The 19,411-nt window shown below is 41.9% G+C and overlaps 1 protein-coding gene across 1 annotated transcript; it reads left to right on the forward strand.

Annotated features, from left to right (window-relative positions):
• Positions 1-3,197: 3,197 nt before the first annotated feature.
• NAPG (NSF attachment protein gamma) lies at positions 3,198-19,013 on the forward strand. Its single transcript, XM_056854400.1, has 12 exons — positions 3,198-3,311; positions 4,701-4,768; positions 8,541-8,625; positions 9,921-9,938; positions 11,263-11,293; positions 12,393-12,502; positions 12,617-12,683; positions 13,653-13,723; positions 15,258-15,336; positions 16,196-16,275; positions 16,537-16,666; positions 18,851-19,013. The coding sequence occupies exons 1-12, from the start codon at positions 3,256-3,258 to the stop codon at positions 18,998-19,000; spliced, it is 945 nt and encodes a 314-aa protein (XP_056710378.1). The 5' UTR covers positions 3,198-3,255; the 3' UTR covers positions 19,001-19,013.
• The last annotated feature ends 398 nt before the right edge of the window (positions 19,014-19,411 follow it).

The raw sequence follows: 19,411 nt of genomic DNA on the forward strand, positions 1-19,411 counted from the left end.
TGTACTGTTAGTCTGAATCCAACCCAATGTTTTTGATACTAAGCAGTGTGAGCACAGTTACTCTAGAGCAGTGGTTCTCAACCTTTTTTGCTCCATCCCCCCCTTTCACCATTGTTCAGAATTCCCCCCTTCCCAAGATAGTCTAACTAAAAACAAACAAACAAACAAACAAACAAAACAATTTTACAGATTGTATATAATCTACAGGACAACACACTTTGCCGAATAGTGGTCCAAATCCCCCCCCCCGGAACCCTAAAATTTCCCCCTGGGGGGGATTACCTCCTTGTTGAGATCCCCTGCTCTAGAGGAAGGTAACTTCCCTGCTAATGGAGGAGAGGGGTATTCATGGCTACTAGTAAAAATGGATACTAGTCATGATGCATACCTATTCTCTCCAGGGTCAGTGGGCTTTCTAGAGGCACCTGGTTGGCCACTTTGCGAACAGACTGCTGGATTTGATGGACCTTGGTCTGACCCAGCATGGCCTTCCTTATGTCCTTAAATAAGAACTTTATATGGGAGGCAGAATATCAGGCAGCATTTGAGTCACTGAAGGAGGGTCTACAAACCTTAAATTCCCAGATCTATTCTGTCTGATTATTGTAACATGTGATGCCTTTAAGGCTGCTGTGGGATTTTCACCGGAACAAATAGATGAACTAGAGATATTTAGTTAGGGTTGCCAGCCTCCAGATGGTGGCTGGAGATCTCCTGTTATTGCAACTCATCTCCAGCAACAGGGATCAGTCACCTGGAGAAAATGACCACTTTGGAAGGCGGACTCTGTGGCATTATACCGCATTGAAATTCTTCCACTCCCCAAACCCTGCCCTCCTCAGGCTCCTCCCCCCAAATCTCCAGGTATTTCCCAGCCCAGAGCTGGCAACCCTAGACATAGACAAGTAGCTCTGGGTAGCCAGAAGTTCAATGAGAGAGAAGCTTAAATACGCAGCAACAGAACTGGAACATTTAGCTATAGCAGAGGCTCTCAAAGCTTTTCAACCCTATTTACTGGGTATGGAATTCACAATTTAAACAGGCCACAGTGTTTTGCAATATCTGAAAAAGGGAGCTTTGACTCTCGAAAGCTTATACCCCCAAAATCTTGTTGCTCTCTGAGGGACTCAAATCTAGCAGTGCTTTGCAGTGGCTACTTAAAAAGCACAATCCAGAAGGCCTTCTATGGAGATGGATCCACAAATTATCTGAATAGATATTCACAATTCATCACAAGTCTGGAAAGGAGAAAGGGGTTTACATGCTCTAAGTCGCATAGGAGCAGTGAAAATAGGTGCAGCCAGGTCCTGGAAGGACATTGTCCAGAAGCAGTGCAAGGACCCTGAACTGAGTGCTGTACATCAACAGATACATCAAAAGAAACCATTTATTAACAAGTATGTTACAGTCTGTTTGAGCCAGACCATTTCTCAGAAATGGCAGCTTGCCACGTCTCTCTCCTAGATAGCTGTTTCTCTAGTTCAAGGGTAGCAAAACCGGATTGGTAGGATTTTTAACAGACTGTGCATGCCAAAGACACATTCCATAAATTCTAAAAGTAGTATCATACTTACTAGTAATAACAAAAACATCACAGATTTGTAAGCTTTCAGGTTCTCTAGAACTCTTCTTTAGATCTGATTTGAAATACAGTGTGGGGAGCAGATAAAAGGGAGATAATTTTTTTAGGGCATCATGGAAAGTCCCCCAATATCTGTGGTTTGTAACAGTCAGCCTAGCTTTTATACTTTCAAGTAGCCATTTCTTGCTCTTCTGTACTAGAAGCCCTCAATGCAACTTGAGTTCGTGTTCTGCCACGAACACCAGCTAATCAAATAAAGTCTGCAATACTTCCTGAGCTCCACTTTAAAACTTACAAACCACACATTTTTTATTTTAATACAGGTTTTTATACTTATTTAAAATGGACATTGATTAAAATTAGCCATGAAATAAAACCTTAAGCAAAATGACCTGGGGAGCCATTCCATTGTGCCTTGAAGCTTCTCTCTCTCCCCCACCTCCAAATATCCAGCATGAATTTTGGGAATTCAAAGGCTTGCTCAATATTTTATGTTTTACTTTCAAAAGCGTAGCCGTGTTAGTCTGTTGTAGCAAAGGAAAACCGAAATCAAGTGGCACTAAAACGAAACCTAGTTTATTTCAGCATAAGCTTTTGTAAGCCCATCTTCAGAAGCATATAAAATGAAGTCTGTTCATGAACATGTTATCATGAGCTGGCTGGGTGCTTGCAAAAGGGGAGAGAGGCTACTTTTGGATGAAGTCCCTGTGAGGCTCGTTACTTTCAGGAAGAAATTTATATTCTTTATTGTTAAAGAACTCTACAGTGTTACTAGCTCTACCCCCCCCCCCCCTGAACAGTACTGGTGTACTTTGTGCAGAGACGTTGCATTATTCTTCACTTTCAACAGAACACTTACAGCCAATAGCACAGGGAGGAAATAAGAGTGAGAGGAAACGACATGTTGCAAATTAGGGTTATTACACTTAATGGACAATGTGAGAAGCCACGGGTTCCAGCCTCCCATGGGGTTAAATTGCACGGATCAACCAGGTATAGAACCCAGTTTTTTTTTTCAGATACCACCTAGATTTGAAAAATAACCACTTCTGAGCCCCCAGTGTGAAGCATAAGAGTATGGTGTCATACAGCATAAGAATACGACTATACCAAGATAAGAGGCACAGACTCATATCTCTAAGGTTTTGATCCGCTGTTACCAAACTATAGTGATAATTCACAGTGGGTAGCCGTGTTAGTCTGTTTGCAGTAGTCAAAAAGGGCAAGAGTCCAGTAGCACCTTAAAAACTAACAAAAATATTTTCTGGTAGGGTAGGAGCTCATACCCTACCACAAACTATAGTGAGTTTGAAGTGGGATGCGATGTGGCATTTAGCCATTTTCTCCGAGAGCATTGGTCTCTCTAGTCTGGAGACCAGCTGTAATTTATTTATCAATTTAGCTGTTTTACTGCAGACCAGCAGGGCTGCCCCTGAAGCTTTCTTGCACGGAGCTCCTTCCAGATTTCCAGGCCCTACCTGGAGGCTGGCAACCCGACCAGTTTTCAGGCCGTTCATTACAGACCCTGGGCCACCTCTTCGCGCAGGCGCACTCCGCAGGCGAAGGTTCCCCTTCCCCCGAACTCCGCCTTTTGCGTAGGTTTGGGCCCGGCGGCTTCCCTTACCCCGCTGACGCAGCCGCTGGTTGGGCTGCTGCAATTCTCGTTAGGCGACATGGCCGCTCAGAAAATCAACGAAGGCTTGGAGCACATCGCTAAGGCGGAGAAATAGTGAGCGGGCGAGACCGAGCGAGGTGGCCGGGGTGGGGGTGGGGGCTGGGCAAGGAGCGGCCGGGCGGCGACGGGCAGAGGGACGCAGTTCTCCAGCAGGGCCAGCGTATGTGGGGAGGGAGAGGCGGGAAGGGCAGCCGGTCCCCCGGGTGGCTCCGCATCTTCAGGTGGGAGGCGGTTGTCCGTTGCATTTTCTGTCCTGCCCCTGTGGAGTGAAGCCTGGTGCCTGCCGCGCAAGGAACCGAGCGCCCCGTTTCCAAGAACTACAAATCCCAGAATTCCCCTCGCGCAGGAGGTGTGCCTGGAACCTTTAGGCGGCCCTTTTATGCGGGGGGGGGGGGGAGACTTGGCATCAATTATAACACGGGGTTCCTGAATGGAAAGAGCATTTTCATGTGCCGATGATCAGAAGGCGCTGCAGCCTCGAGGATATTAGCAGTTCCTCCTAGATTATTTGATCCATTTTTCTTCCTAGAATTTTAAAGCCTCTTATGTATTATTTAGCATATATGTAGTATTTCCTTATAGCTGCTCTTTAGCGTGGGCCAATATATCATCCCCGCATTGCAGATAAGAGCTTGAAGCTGGGAAAGAGTGTCTTTGCCAAAAGCCGCCTAGTGAAGTCATGTTCAAGAGGGGGTCTGAAATTGAGAAGCTCCCAGTGTCATCTGTGGTGCTGTGGAACGTGAGCAGGATGTTTGTGGGCTTCCTAGAGGCATATGGTTGACCACTGTGTGAACAGACTGCTGCGCTTGATGGGCCTTGGCTTTTCTTATATTCTTATCTGCATCAGCTCCTGCTGACTCTTCCACCCCAAGAAGACTTAGGAAGGGCAGCTTTCTCAGTCTGGGGAGCTCAGAATCTTTAATAGAGAGTTAGTCATTTTCATTTTGTTTCACAAAGTTTTCAAATTTGACAATACCTGGTTCAGTCATAAGTGTGGCCTCTTTATCATAGGACTGCCCATTGCTGACCACAGATCTTCACTGTGCAGACGAAAGCCTTTACAACTTTTTAAACTGGGGGTATGGGATTGAAACTGGATACTGCACTGCCTGGGTATTTGAAGAAAATAGTTTTTATTCATATCACAGTATATGTTGCAGTCAGTGACTTTTCTTTGTAGTAGACTGCAAAAAATATAAATCTAGTAGCAATGCCCCACTCAATATCTCATCAAATGAATTAAAGGTCAGCATGTGGAATTAACACAGGCTTTAAGAACAGCAAAATCAAACAAAAGTCTGGTTACACCTTAAAGACTAACAGAAGGGCTTTCAAAGTAAGCTTTAAGAACAACAATCAAGTTTGTGGAGGTTGTCATATGAACTCCCACCAGTGTTGTTGTCACAGACTATTATTAATTGTTGGATTTATTTTGCATTTCAGTCTGAAAACTGGATTTTTAAAATGGAAACCAGACTATGATAGTGCAGCTACCGAATATTCAAAGGCTGGTATGTATTGTAAAGACATTTTTTGTATACTTGAATGTATTGTGTAGCTTTCTTGAGGCAGCTGGTTTTCACTTATCTACTGTGAAAGCACTTTGTGGTCTAACAGACTGGTTTAGAGTACTGCCATTGTCAGATGCGCGCAGATGTTCATAATGTAATTGGGTGGGGATAGACTGTAACAGGCAGGAGTTCAGGACATTTTGCAGTTGTCAGAGTGGTATAGCAGATAAAGACAGCAAAGTAGGACTTACTTGTCCTATGGCCCAGCACAGGATGCTACTACCACTATGTCTTAAATCTAGGCTAAATTGACGATTCCCATTGATTGCCCCTTCTTGCTGCTAGCCCCCCACATGGAGAAGCAAGTTAATGTAGCTGCAAAAAAGGCTTTCTTCCAACTCAGCCTAGCCCAAAGGATGGTCCCTTACCTTGATACGGCTGATCTGGCCACCTGGATCCACACCACAGTAACATCGAGACTAGACTGCTTCAACGTTTTTTATGTTAGTCTCACCTCAAAATCAGTTTTGAAACTCCAGATGGTGCAGAATGCCATGGCATGGCTATTATCAGGAGCTAGATGGAGCATGCATTTTACTCTCATCCTGCAGGCACTTCACTGGCTGCCCATCAGTTTAAGGTATTCGCTATCACATACAAACCCTTCATGGCCTTGAACCCTCATGTTTGCTACACCACCTCTCCCCCTACGCATTGCTACGACAGCTTCACTCATTGGAGCAGGGTCTTCTGCAGGTGCCAACCTTCAAATGGGCAAAATCAACAATTGCCCATACACATGCCTTCTCCATTGTGGCCCCCACCTTGTGGAACAGCCTGCCTGAGGAAGTCAGGAAGGTTCCCACTCTCAGGGCTTTCTACAACCTATGCCAAAACTGAAATGCTCAAGAGGGCTTTTCTGTGCAGGCAATAGAGTGGTGCTGTACTGAATGATTCACAAACTTACTTGGAAAAATTGTTAGAGACTTTGGTCTATACTACTGTGTATTGCTTGCTGAAACTAGGGTCCTACTGTGGAATGTTGCTTCATTTAATTGTGTCTTGTTAATACTTATGCTTTGCTTCAGTTCTGTTTTTAGACTTCTGGTCGGTTCTATAGCCCTAACGCTATTGCATTGCTTAGTGAATGTCCCATCAATTGTGTTGACTCACACTGTGTAATCCGCCTTGAGTCCAAGTGAGAAAGGTGGACTATAAATAATATAAATAAATAACATTCTTCAGGGTCCCCCATCCCACAGGAGCAGCGTTTTGTGGAGATCAGAGGGTGTAGTGGGAGGAAGGGAAACAGGAAAGTTCTGTTCCACTTATGGAAAATTTAGTCTGGATCCAGCCCCATATCAACACAGTCTGGCTGAGTGGGTTTACTTTATAAAGGTTTTCTAGATACAAAACAATCAACAAAAGAACTATAAAGGTAGAAAAGAGCAAGAGTCCAGTAGCATCTGTAACTGAAGAGATGATCTGTGGCTCACGAAAGCTCATACCCTCCAGAAATTTTGTTAGTCTTTAAGGTGCTACTGGACTCTTACTCGTTTCTACTGTTATTGACAGACTAACACAGATACCCATCGTGAACTATAAAGGTAACTGTGTACCTTTGAAAGCATTCATTTCTTGTGGACCCAAATAAGGAATAGTTTAACAGCCATTATATTTGCAAAGCTGGATGTTTCTTTGCAAAGTACTGTCGACCGAAAGACAGATGACATCAGATTGCATGGTAGTGGGTAGAGGTCTTGGTTTTATATCTAGTCTTCTTCATTACTCAGAGTTGTGGAGGGCTTTGATGGCACTTAAATTTGTTGTTTAATATAGCTCATTAGCAATTAACATGTTTTCTGTGGAAAACTTTCCAAATGCTTTATGTTCCTGCATAAACATAAGTGCCCTGCTGAGTCAGATTAGTGGTCCATCTGGGTCAGCATCCTATTTCACACCATGGCCTACCCGTTGCCCTGGAGGGACAATAATCAGGGCATAGAAGCCCAAGCTTTTCCCTGTTGTTACAGTATAGCATGGGTATTTGGAGATTTGTGTGTGTGTTTAAAGTGCCGTCAAGTTGCAGCCTACTTATGGCGACTCCTTATGCGGTTTTCATGGCAAGAGACTAACAGAGGTGGTTTGCTAGTGCCTTCCTCTGCACAGCAACCCTGGTATTTCTTGGTGGTCTCCTATCCAAGTACTAACCAGGGCTGACCCTGCTTAGCTTCTGAGATCTGACGAGATCAGGCTAGCCTGGGCCATCCAGGTCAGGGCATTTGGAGATTTACTGCCTCTAAGTGTGGAGGTTCCCTTTAGGCATCCTGTTAGTAGCCATTGATGAACTTATATTTCATGAATCCATCTAATACTATTTTAAATGCAAGTAGTTACTGGCAGTGAATTCCACAATTTAACAACTTGTTGAGTAAAGAAGTATTTCTTTTTGTCTAGTCTGAATTTATTGGCCATCAACTTAATTGGGTGCCAATGAGTGCTAGTATTATGGGACAAAAAGATAAAAGTTCTCTCTCTCTGCTTACTCCACCCCATGCATAGTTTTATAAATCTCTATCATATCCCCTCTTAGCTGTCTTTTTTCTATACTGAAAAGTCCCAGACTCTTTGGTCTTTACTCATAAGGTGCTCCAACCCCTTAATCACACTCGTTGCCATCTTCTGTACTTTACCAGCCCAGCAATATATTTTTTGAGATATGGTGTCCAGAATTCCAAATGAGGCTGCTCAATAAATCTGTACCAAGGACATTATCATATTAGCTGTTTTATTTTCAATTCCTTCCTTAATAATCCCCAGCACATGGTTGGCTCTTTTAACTGCTTTTTCATAATTACTCATTGTTTTCATTGAGCTGCCCGCTACAGTTCAGTTTGCCAGTTCTGGGTTGGGAAATACCTGGAGATCTGGAGGAGGGATCTGAGGATGGCACGGTTTGGGGAGGGACCTCAGCAGGGTATAATGCCATAGAGTCCACCATCCAGAGTAGCCATTTTCTCCATGGGAACTGATCTTGGTTGTCTGGAGATCAATTGTAATAGTGTGAGGTCTCCAGATGCCACCTAGAGGCTGGCAATGCTAACTAAGGTCCCAGAATCTCTTTCAAGTCTCTTCCAGTTCAAGCTCCGTTACCATGATGCAAACCCCCCCCCCAAAAAAAAACCCAGTGTGAATTAATCTGATTGGTTTTCATTTGACTTCCATAGTCAAAGCTTTACATTTTTACAAATATTATTCCAACAAGATAATTTCTACATAAAGGGTTGAATTTGTTTGATCATAACATTTAAAACACACTTAATTTCTTTCCCTTGTGAAATGTTTCAGTTCAAGTGTTGGTTGTTATTGTGACATAACATTGACATAAGGTGCTTTTAAATTTTGTTGACAAAATATAACTCAAAATACAAGTACTAAATCAGATCTTACTCTATTTAGGGCCTTGGAAAATGTTCTGGAAAGTTTTCCAGTTCTAATTTTGCCATAAAACCTTCATCGCTGCCTATTAATGCAGATAACTAGCAATAAAGCATATTTCATTAATGCCATTAAGAAATATGTTTGTTTCATTAGTGGAGTTGTAATAAATATGACAGTATCTGGGTGAAAAGCACTTTGCTCTAGTAACAATAAAAAACTCCTGCAACTTGTAAATGTTATTTTTAAGATGCCATGACTTGATAACAAGACATTTTAAGTGCATGTAGAACATAGAATGCAATACAAATGTTTCCTTTTTGTTTCTTTGCAGCTGTTGCTTTTAAAAATGCCAAACAATTTGATCAGGCAAAAGAAGCATATTTGAAAGAAGCTATCTCCCATGAAAACAATAAAGCGTATCTTTTTAATTTAATGTTCCCACTCAAGGAACCAAAAAATTAATTAAAGTTAAGTTGATTCCATTTTCTGGGGTATTCCAGAATTAGGGGTGGTTTAGCTAAGATTTCAACAGTTGAGTTCAACACACTGGGGGAAAGTAGTTGCATGCACATGGAGAATTGATCTATTTGATCACCAAGTTTCAAAATCTGTGCTCCTTGCGGTCTCTGTACTGAAGCCCTCTTCAAATTGCCTATATTCATCCAGCCAGCCTGTCCATTGCCCACCCCAGCAACATATCTGTATTTGCCAGGCATCATATTAAATGTAACATTCAGAGAGGGCCTAAGTGCATGTAATCTACATGGAGTCCAGGTTGTTCCAGAGTTACGGATTGTGTAGCTCATACCCATGTGTGTCGGACCCTGCCTGCATAAGATCTGTTTCTCTAGCCTTATGTCCAAACTGTGTGGTTGGCCCAGATTATGGTCGGGCATGTATTGTGGGTGCCACAAGCAGGAATGATCTTGTACAACTACAGCATGTAGGCACTGCTGAATTGGGAAAGTAAGAATTTGCATGCTGGAGAGGTTCATTTATATGCATGGGGAGGTGGAGTTCACTGCTATTCAAGAATTTTGTGCAACGCTTAATGTGGGGTCGCCCCCTATCATTTTGGCCATTTAAGCATGGCTGTTTCCTCGAGGTCACCTCTCTGACTTCTTCAGGGCTTTGCATGGATTATGCTTGCATTTTCCAACCGTCAGAGGTCGCCTCACTCTCCCCACGTGTTTTTGCACGTTTTGCCCTTTTTTTCTGGGTTCGTGTTTAGTCAGCATCCAGAAAATGTGGGGAAACACGCGGGGAGAGTGCAGTGACCTCTGACAGTCAGAAAGTGCAAGCATAATCAAAGCAAAGCCCTGAAGTAGCCGGTGGGGTGACTGCGAGGAAACAGCCATGCATAAGTGGCCTTTGTGAGGCAGATTTGAATCTCTCCTTGCCTCATAGTTCATGACCAGTGGGGTATTTGACTTTTTAAATAACGCCTGTCTTGAAAAAGAGCTTATCACGTTGCAGAAGGAGTCACTGGCCTAGATAGTCATGAAGTTGTGGATGGTGGAAAGGAGAAAATCACTAGTGAAGTGTATTTTGAACTTGTTAGTAACACATTTAGATCTGTATTTTTCTTCCATTTGTAGCTTCTACATATGAATGTCAGCCTAAACAACTGGTCTTCAAAGGCGATTAACGCCTTCAAGGAAGGCCTGTTATGTTTAATTTGTATCCTTGACTTTGAATTATTTACATCCAGTCTTTTCCATGCTGCCAAGTAAGTATGAATGTTGCCGTCATTTGCCAAGTATTCCAGTGCATGTGATACATACCCGATGTTGCTGTCTGGTGGAATAGTGACATAGTCTGTGGCTTGTACAGGGAACCAGTCAACTGACCTCATAAAGCATAATCAAGCATTACAGGAAATTGAATTTGACAATTAGTTATACATTCGTTTCCAGTGAAGCTTGCTGATATTGTAGTCTTTTGAATTGTCTTATAGTTCTAATATCTTGTGTAAAATAGTTTCTTATATCCCATGTTTGTTTTCCTTATACATGTCACAGAAGGGGCAGAAACTTGATAGGATATTCTCTTCCTACAGTTGTAACATTTGGAGGCACCTAAACAGTCAGGTTAGCTAACCCTCAGCTTAAAATGGGATGGGGAGACCTTGGTTCATATCTTTGCTCAGCTGCAAAGGTTATGGAGGGCACAAGGGGCAGTTAATGGCTTGGATTTTCTACTAATAGAAATATCTTCCAATTCATACATTCTTCTGCAGACTTTCCTTAAGTTGTTCCTTAGGGACTCTATCTTCCAGGAACAGTTTCATGGAGATCAGCAGGATGCAGAGGAAGGGGGAGGCAGGAAAGTACAATTCCTCAGATGGAAAATTCAGTCTGGATCCAACCCAGTATATATCACACCTATCTCATGGGGTTGTTGTCAGAAGTAAAAAGTGTTGACTAGGTATTCTGCCATCATTAGCAGAAAAACATGATAATTAGCAGAAAAACATGATAAAATAGTAATGATAGTATGAAACTAAGTATAGTATTTGTGAGTAGGGGTCTGCCAGTTAGTCTCCAACTTTGATTTTCAAGGTGTTAACTAAATAAGAATGGGGAGGATGTAGACATGGTTGTTGAAAAAATAATTTAGTCATGAGAATAAATCACCTTTCAAAGTCCATCATCTGTTTGATATCATTGTTTCTACTAGGTACTGCTTTATAAACCTGTTTTCCTTGTTAGGGAATTAGGTAGTGATGTCATGATACTACATAGTCTGTTGAATTTGTCTATGGGAAGACCTCTGAGCATAAGCAAAGCGTTGAGGGTTGAGTGAGTGCTTTTTGATGCTGCTGAAAACATTTTAAGGAAAAATAGTACATCTTACTTGAGCATATGTACGAAAAGGGAAGTTGTGGAGATCTCAACGGGCAGTTGTATGAACTGCCCATATCTCCAAGATGCATTCATCTTAGCATAAATAAGACTCAGTTGGTCCTCTTGCTGATATTTAATTGCCCCTTGTTCTTTAGTGTTGAGATGCTGCTTCGGCATAAATGTAAGCCCATTTTTTTTATCTTTCAGGGCTTATGAACAAGCGGGTATGATGTTAAAGGTACTGCCCAGTTCCGTTCAAACTTCCTATAAGAAGATATTTGGGTAAAGCTAAATATGGGGGGTTTGTCCTGTATAATGTTCCTCTTGCCTTTTAGAATTGACATACCATGATTGGAGATTCATTAGCCAGTAGCTAACATAGAATTAGACTTGCTTAATCATTTTGATTTTAGCAGGCCTAAACAATTTAAGTTTGTATTGAACTGTGCTTTTAATATTTGTAAAAGTCCACCACATTTAGATTTATATCTCTTTGTAGTCTTTAGAGTTAATGGTAATGATTTTTTTTGCTTTTTGACTACTGTGCCACATTTCCTGCGTACAATTAAATGACTCTTTAAATAAATCTGATCCCTGCATTAGTAAATCCAATTTTTTTCCCAAACCATCCTGATTAATGGTGCATAAAAGGCTTTATACTTGAGCACTCTTGTAATCATTCCCAAGCAAGCTTACTTACAAGTAAGCCTGCTGATTTTGATGGCTGTAGTTTGTGTCGAGGCTGCTTGGGATTACTGCCCATTTATACTTAGAAGCATAAAGTGCATGTGTTTTATATATATACACATCTATCCTTATAGAATAAAAGCATTTGTAGTGGAGTTCTTTCTTGTTTCTCCTTTCACCTTAACAACAAATTGTTTACTAACGCACTATGCCCAAATTGTTCTTTTTCAGTGTTACAGGGGCTGATTCACAAATGTATATTCATCATTTGTGAGATGTAGCAGCTAGTATGACTTAAATGTGTGAATGAGCCAACACAGAATAAACTCCCAGACAGATATTTTGCATCTTACCATGTGTGCTATTTTTCAGTGGAGTTAGTTCACACATTCAAGTGACAATCCAAGTGGTTTGTGAAGTTGCCCAAATTCAGTTTCTTTCTTTTGTAGACTGTGTAGTTCAATGAATTTTGCTGCTGGAATTCCTTTATCCTTTTAAAGGTCTGCGTTATGGTTTTTGATTATAGGGATTGGCAAAACTTAGTGTCTTAAATGCTTAATATTGTGATAACATTGAGATCTATAACCAAATAATTTCATCATATTTAATGCTGGTCCTGGCATACTTGGACTTCTTCCTTTGTCCTTCAGGAAATGCAAAAACATTATGAAGCAATAGAACTGATAGAGAAAGCCAGTATGATGTATCTGGAGAACGGGACACCGGACACAGCAGCTATAGCGCTAGATCGGGCTGGGAAGTAAGTTTGCTAGGATTGGATATTTTCAAAGGTTCCTGACGAGAAAATAAGTTTGATTCTTGTAGTTTTTTTTTAACTATTAAATTGAATGAAAGCTTTGAAACTTTATTTCAGGGTAATAGAAAATATAGATCCAAGCAAGGCCATTCAGCTATATCAGCAGACGGCATCAGTGTTTGAAGTAAGTTCTCCGAAACCATAAATCAGTGTTCTTCATGAAAGCAAGCTTGAAAAAGAAAGTAGAAAATAATGTTTAAAATGTGAATGGGAGCAGTTGGGGGCATGTTAGGCAGGTGTGAATGCTCTGAGGTAGAGCCTCATGTATCTATTAAAGTCATTCCTACCCCTTTACATGACTCTCCACTTTCATCAACATAACGCCATTTGCTTTGTATAGTGCAAGCCACAGAAGTGAACTGCAAAACTTAAACTTCAGCCGAAAAGAAAATTGGTGCCACGCTTTGGCAGTCATAAGAGCATAAGAAGAGCCCTGCTGGATCTGACCCAGTGGTCCATCTGGCTTAGTATAATTGTTTTGTTCCACTTACCTACATTGTGCTTGCCTACAGTGAACTTCATTTGCCACTTTTTCACCTACTCGCCCAATTTGTGAAGAGCTTCAGGAGGATCTCTCCTATCTGCCTTGATTGCCATTGTGAATGATTTGGTATCATCTGCAAACTTGGCTACTGCTCTTCTCATCCTCAGTTTAAAATAATTTGTGAACAAATTAAATAGCACCAGTCCTAATACTTATCCTTGTGGGAACCCGCTGCTCACTTCCCTCCATTGGGAAAGCTGTCTGTTCAGTCCTGCTCCTCTGTTTCTCCTCTCTTAATCCACTTTTAATCCATAATAAGACCCCCCTCCTCTTATCCCAAGACTGCTAAGATTACTCAGGAGGCTTTTGGAGTTCCAATTATATGATGTTTACCAGAATGCTCTTAGCCACATGTTTGTTAACCTCCTCAAAGAATGCCAAAGGTTGGTGAGGCAGGACTTCTCTTTGCAAAAGCCATACTGCTTTTCCCTTATCAGGATCTTGGTCAGGCTAATGATCTTGGGCAAAATGTCATAACAAATGCAGTTCATATGTCTTAACTTGAGTTATATCAGGTATAAAGGTAATAACATGTATTTTCTCCTCTAGAATGAAGAACGTTTACGACAGTCAGTTGAAATGTATGGAAAAGCTTCAAGACTTCTGGTCAGAGGTCGGAGGTGTGCATTGACAAACATTTTTAAAAATGAATCTTTTTGACAGTATTACCATCTAAAGTAGCTTTTTGCACAAGAAGGAAACACCAGTCACTAAATTCCTGCATGTGAGCTGGATAACATTCTCACAATATTTATAATTTTGATTTTGCCTGTAGACTGCATCTCCTATGACTGATTTCTTGTTTTAGTGTGACATGTAGAATGTAGTTTTTCGGTTGTCAAGGGGATCTATTGGCTAGTGACTACAGCATCCCTAGTGGCAGGGAATGATAGTCCGTATCTTATCTGCTGGGAGGTGGCATTCCGAATGCACTTCCATTGCAACAAAAGTCTCTCAAGTGGGTGCAGCTTCAGAAAATTGCCTCCTAACTGAGAGAGGTGGTATTCTGAACCCCTACCCACTTGAGCTGTGTCTCTTCTGAGATGCAGTAGAAGTTTCTTGGGTAAGGAGGGATATCAGAACACTGCCTCTCTCACATCTGGGAAGTGGCATTGTGATTGCCGTTTGGGAGGGGAAACCTCTGGTGATTACAGCTGCACTGAAAGGCACTGCTTGCAAAGAGAAATCTGTGTCTTTCTACAAGTCAAGCAGTTGCCCCAGCAACTGTGAAATCCTGGACATCTTTAGTAGGAGATCTAGATACCTTGCAGGAGGCAACAGCCATGTTCCCTACCACAACCAGGTGGGGCGCTGTGGTTGCCATGATCACAGCACCCTGGTTCCATTGAGAGGTACCTCCTTTAAACTGGCATCTCTCCACGATGCCAAGGCATTGCAGTTGTCAGAGCAACTGTATCTCCTGGCCTCAAAGGATGTCTCACGGGGATGGTGGTAAGGGGCAGATTATGGGTGCCAGGGCCATGGTCTGCAGAGCTTACCCCTTGTGGGCTGCCAGTGACCCGTGAACTATTTGTTGCGTGCCCCAGGAGTGGACGTTTCCCTGTTTGTTAAAATGAAACCAAAGAAAATTAACATGCTTGTCTCTCCATAAGCAAAACGGCTTTGGGTGCTTGGATTTGGGGACATTGCTACTAGGGCTGGATTATGGATAGTGTGAGAGAGTGCATAGATTTCATAAATTCATCTGGAAGGGTTTCAGTGACATCACCCCCTACTAGGGTTGCCAGGTTCCTCTTAGCCACCGGGAGCCTGAGGCGGAACCTGAAAAGGGTGGGGTTTGGGGAGTGGAGGGACTTCAATGCTATAGAGTCCAACAGCCAAAGCGGCCATTTTCTCCAGGTGAACTGATCTGTCGGCTGGAGATCAGTTATAATAGCAGGAGATCTCCATCTAGTACCTGGAGGTTGGCAACAGTACTCTCTACACGGTTCAGGGCTCATACGATTATGTTAAAAAATCTTTTATGAGACCAGCCTTGCTCTCGTATTGGCACTCTCAACAGTTGTTGAGAGCTCATGACTTTTGCTTGGTCTGAAAAGGAACAATTGGTTGTAGAGAGCTTCCTTCTGGATTTCTGTTGCTTCAAAGACTGTAGACTGGTGTGGCTTTGCCAATTGTCGTCTTGTATTTCAGGCTGGATGAAGCCGCAGCTTCTTTGCAGAAGGAAAAGAGTATTTATAAAGATATTGAAAACTACCCAACATGTTACAAGGTATATAATGCCTGTTGGACGTGTTTTCTGAATCTGGGGGTAATCGTAATGCTTTACTTGATTGTTGTGCTTCAGAATATTTTACGTTGAAACATCTGCAGATTTCACACACGCAGTTGGAAGCTTTGTGTTATGTTCTTTTGTTCTGTTCTTTTTCTTCTTGCGTTACGGTTCTTTTTAAAGTTTCATTTGGAAGCTTGGGATAGCAGGAGCTTGAAGAGAATGAGTTTATTACATAATGTTTGAATTGTAAAAATTGGGTAGACTTTAGAAACTTCTGAATATCTGTGGCATTGGTGCAAGAAATTTTGTTTTCCTTTGATACATCGTAGGATAACTGCAGAATTTATTGGGGTGCAATTTCAGATGTCATTTTCATTGCCTTATCAATTTTCAGCTAAAATGCTGTTATTGTAGCATTGGGAGAAAATCACATTGTACAAAACCATCAAGTTTGCTGCTGAACGTGTATAATTATGGCCATGCTGCATAGTTGCATGAAGAAACAGAAATAACCTAACAGTGTAAGCAAGTAATCCACCAATATTAAGTTCTCACAAGCAGCAAATTTTTGGAGTGTTTTCTTTTGTCTTGATAGCAATAAAATCCTTGTGACGCCTTCCTTGAATGCCTATAATGTGTATCTACATGCAGATGGTGGGAGGCATACTTCATATTTTTTTCTCTTCTGCTCTTCCAGTAAACTGAGATAGGCCAGTTGTTTAAGGGATTTAGAGTGCTCTAAAATTATTAAAGTAACTCCTTATTTTTAGTGCTTTAATGGTTGCACATTCTCAGAAGAACATGAAACATCATTTTGTTACTAGAGAGTGATTAAGTCATGTCTTTTATTCTTTAGAAAACTATTGCTCAAGTCTTGGTTCATCTTCACAGAAACGACTACGTTGCTGCAGAAAAATGTGTCAGGGAAAGCTACAGGTGAGACCTTTATTTTCCTCACGGGCTCAGTGTTTCTTTAGGTTTCTATGCCAATGCCGTTTGCCAATGCACTGTTTCTGAAAAGTCACCATTTGGAGAAATAAATGATCTCTCTCCCCCCCCCCCCCCCGTATCCATTCACAATATCAAGTTGTACAGTTGTATTTTTCCTTTACTCATTTGTACCCTGCTTGGAAATCTGATTTCTTAAGCTTGAGGGAGGCTGACTAAATGAATGAACTTTTCAAATTGTTTTTCTAGCATACCAGGCTTCAGAGAAAGTGAAGACTGTGCAGCCCTAGAGCAGCTACTAGAAGGGTTTGATCAGCAGGACCAGGATCAAGTGTGTGATGTCTGCAATTCACCACTCTTTAAGTACATGGACAATGATGTAAGTTGGTGAAAGTCACGTTTCCCAAGGACAGGGGGGACCCGGACAAGTTTTCCCTGCTTCTCCAATTATTCTATCGTTTTCCCGATTTGCCCCACTTGGCCAACACTGACCAGTGAGAACCTCACACACACACACACTCATTAGTTGATCAAAATAAACGAAAATGGTTTATTACAGTGCACAACCAGGCAAATAAAGTAACATTAAGTCCAATCGAGAATAGCTTTAAAAGCACATAGAAAGTGGGCAGTGGAGAAAATTGTACAAATTTATAATGCATTTCAGGTGGAGCAATTAAATATCGTAGAGTTGAAATGTATTAATTATACAACAATAAAATATGTAATAGCCTAAATTCCCAGTTTCAACCTGTTGCTGCCAATGCCGTTTTACAGGAGAATTTGACCATTTAAAAATGCCACAAGGGCTTCATCTCAGGCCCATGGTGTGGGGGAAGATCTTGTGCCCCCACCCACTTTTTGAAGTACCAAAGCAGGGCTGAACACGATCACCTGGTCCCCCACCCCACTCGGGTGCCATTTTTTAAATGGCCAAGTTCTTCTGTAAAATGACATCGGCAGCCTCAGATTGAAGCCGTGGCTCTTATAATGTGTAGTTTGGCTCTTGAGTTCTTCCAGATATCTATCTTATTCTAAAGTCATTTGCATAGCTACCTTTTTTCTTCCTCTGGAGTTCCCAGATGAAAGCCTTAAGAACCAAAGCCATAGACCAACATGAGAAGAGCTAGACAGCAAAGAGAGAAAAGCCTCAGGGAAGGGGGTAGGACTAGGTTTGGGTTAGAGTGAAGTTTTAGAATCTCAGAGGGGAAAGTCTGATCCTTTAGTGTGCTCTGATCTAGACTTTTACGCAACTTCTCATTAATCAGAGACGGCCCCTCCTGTCCTTGGGAAACGTGACATGTTTTCCCTGCTTCTCCAATTATGGTATCATTTTCTTGGGTGAGGGGTGGATTCACCATCACCAGTATTTTTAAAGGAAACCCCCTTTCTTGTCCTTCAACAGAGGCAACCCTGTCCATCCCGTCTCTATCCCCACATGGGAGCATGCTCAAGGTTGCTGGGTCATACGAGTAACTTGTGGCACTTCAGGTTTATGCTCATGCCTCCTCTGTCTTTCCATTCCACATACTGTTACAGTCTCATCTTCACAGCCTCCAGCTCCTGAGATCACATGGTTCGGCTGCTTCAGCTTACAAAAAGTTCTTTTTGTCCATCATACTTAGGCCTGTAGCAGGCCAAACTCTGGGTTCTTCCAGAGTAATCAGACTGGAGTTCTTTGGGGTTCAAGGACCAGATTAACAGATGGCAGGCTCAGAGAGCAATCCCATTCAGGTCTATTAAATGGGGCTTACCCTCAGGAAAGTCTTCTTAGCATGGCTCTGTGGGGGTTTTTCCGGAAGGTGTGGGCAGAAGACATTTTGAGAATGTTTATTCAAAGTAAGTAAAATTACAAAAAAAAACCAATTCTCCAGTGGTCTAGGTGGAACAATCTTAGACAGCTGGGAAGAAACTTCCTGGCATTAGGTAGGTCTTTACAGACTTTATGGAAGAGGCTTCTATCCCAGCTCAGCCCTTTCTGCTTAACCCTTTACCAATAGATACCCAGTTTTGGACAGTGGAATAAATAAAAGTCATAATGTGAAATACAGGCATGGTGACTTCTGGTGGAGTAACCTGTAGGATGTGAAGGGTTGCTGCTGAAAATGGCCATTCCCATATTGAGTTTGCTGCCTCTGTAACATCTCTTGGAGCACCCATGTCATTGCTTCATCATGCTAAGCATTGGCCCCACCACACCAGTGATGGTTGGCTGGGAAATGTACAGCATTGGGGCATTAGGACATTGGGCAGTTCTAGTACATGCAGGGGGGTGGGTGGGATTGTGCCTTTCTCTTAGGCTAAAAAATGGATCAGCTGCCAAAGAGAGAGTTCCAAACTATGTACTCTTATTTCAAGAAGTAGTATAGAGTTAATACCTCTCTGTTCTTCCATGGTGCCTCCACTGAGTACCAATAAGATGTACACTAGTTATTACTCAAGCTGGTGCGTAGGCATTGACTGTCCTGCTGATTTAATGGCAGGTGTGTGTTTGGAGTTCAGACTGAGCTGATCAGGGTGATTTAAGACACTACTACTACTACTTCTTGTTTTGCTTTGCTAGTATGCCAAGCTTGGTCTCTCCCTGGGTGTCCCCGGAGGAGGTATAAAGAAGAAGTCCCCAGTTGCTTCACAGGGCAAAGCAGAAGGACAAGGAGTAGCATCTTCCCGTGAAAATGAAGACGATGATGAATACGCAGGTGGACTTTGCTAACTCCAATTCGCTACTTTTCTCAAATATCTGACTAAGCAATTTCAGAGGTACCTGACTCACCACCGCTTTATTACAATCATGAAACTGGAAGGATAATAATGACTCGGCAGCTTTGGAGGTACCTATTAAAAAGCATGGCTGTACCTACTACCTTGGAGCATTTGAAGTTACATTCTTAAATCAACTTTGTAGCGCATCTCCTCAATGAAGAATTTGAGTGTTGTAGTCTTCTGAAAAAGAGATTGTTGGAGAGAGAGAGAGAGCATTTGTCTTCTGTAGTTCTCCAAAGTCTAGTTTCAGGGCATTTGTTAAATGTTCCTAGATCACATTAAATAGCCCCATGAAAACTTGGAGTTTGAAGAACATGAAGTTTTAATGCTGAAGGGTTATGTGTTTTTTTTTAAATAATAC

The sequence above is a fragment of the Euleptes europaea genome, chromosome 8 (genome assembly GCF_029931775.1).
Source record: "Euleptes europaea isolate rEulEur1 chromosome 8, rEulEur1.hap1, whole genome shotgun sequence".
In the NCBI taxonomy this organism is placed as follows: domain Eukaryota; kingdom Metazoa; phylum Chordata; class Lepidosauria; order Squamata; family Sphaerodactylidae; genus Euleptes; species Euleptes europaea.

Bases quoted from the DNA above. Each gene is read 5' to 3' on its own strand.
- NAPG (XM_056854400.1), top strand. From the start codon at position 3,256: ATGGCCGCTCAGAAAATCAACGAAGGCTTGGAGCACATCGCTAAGGCG. The intron at 11,294-12,392 runs GTACTGCCCAGT...TTTGTCCTTCAG, and splicing joins AAGCGGGTATGATGTTAAAG to GAAATGCAAAAACATTATGA. The intron at 12,684-13,652 runs GTAAGTTCTCCG...TTTCTCCTCTAG, and splicing joins AGACGGCATCAGTGTTTGAA to AATGAAGAACGTTTACGACA.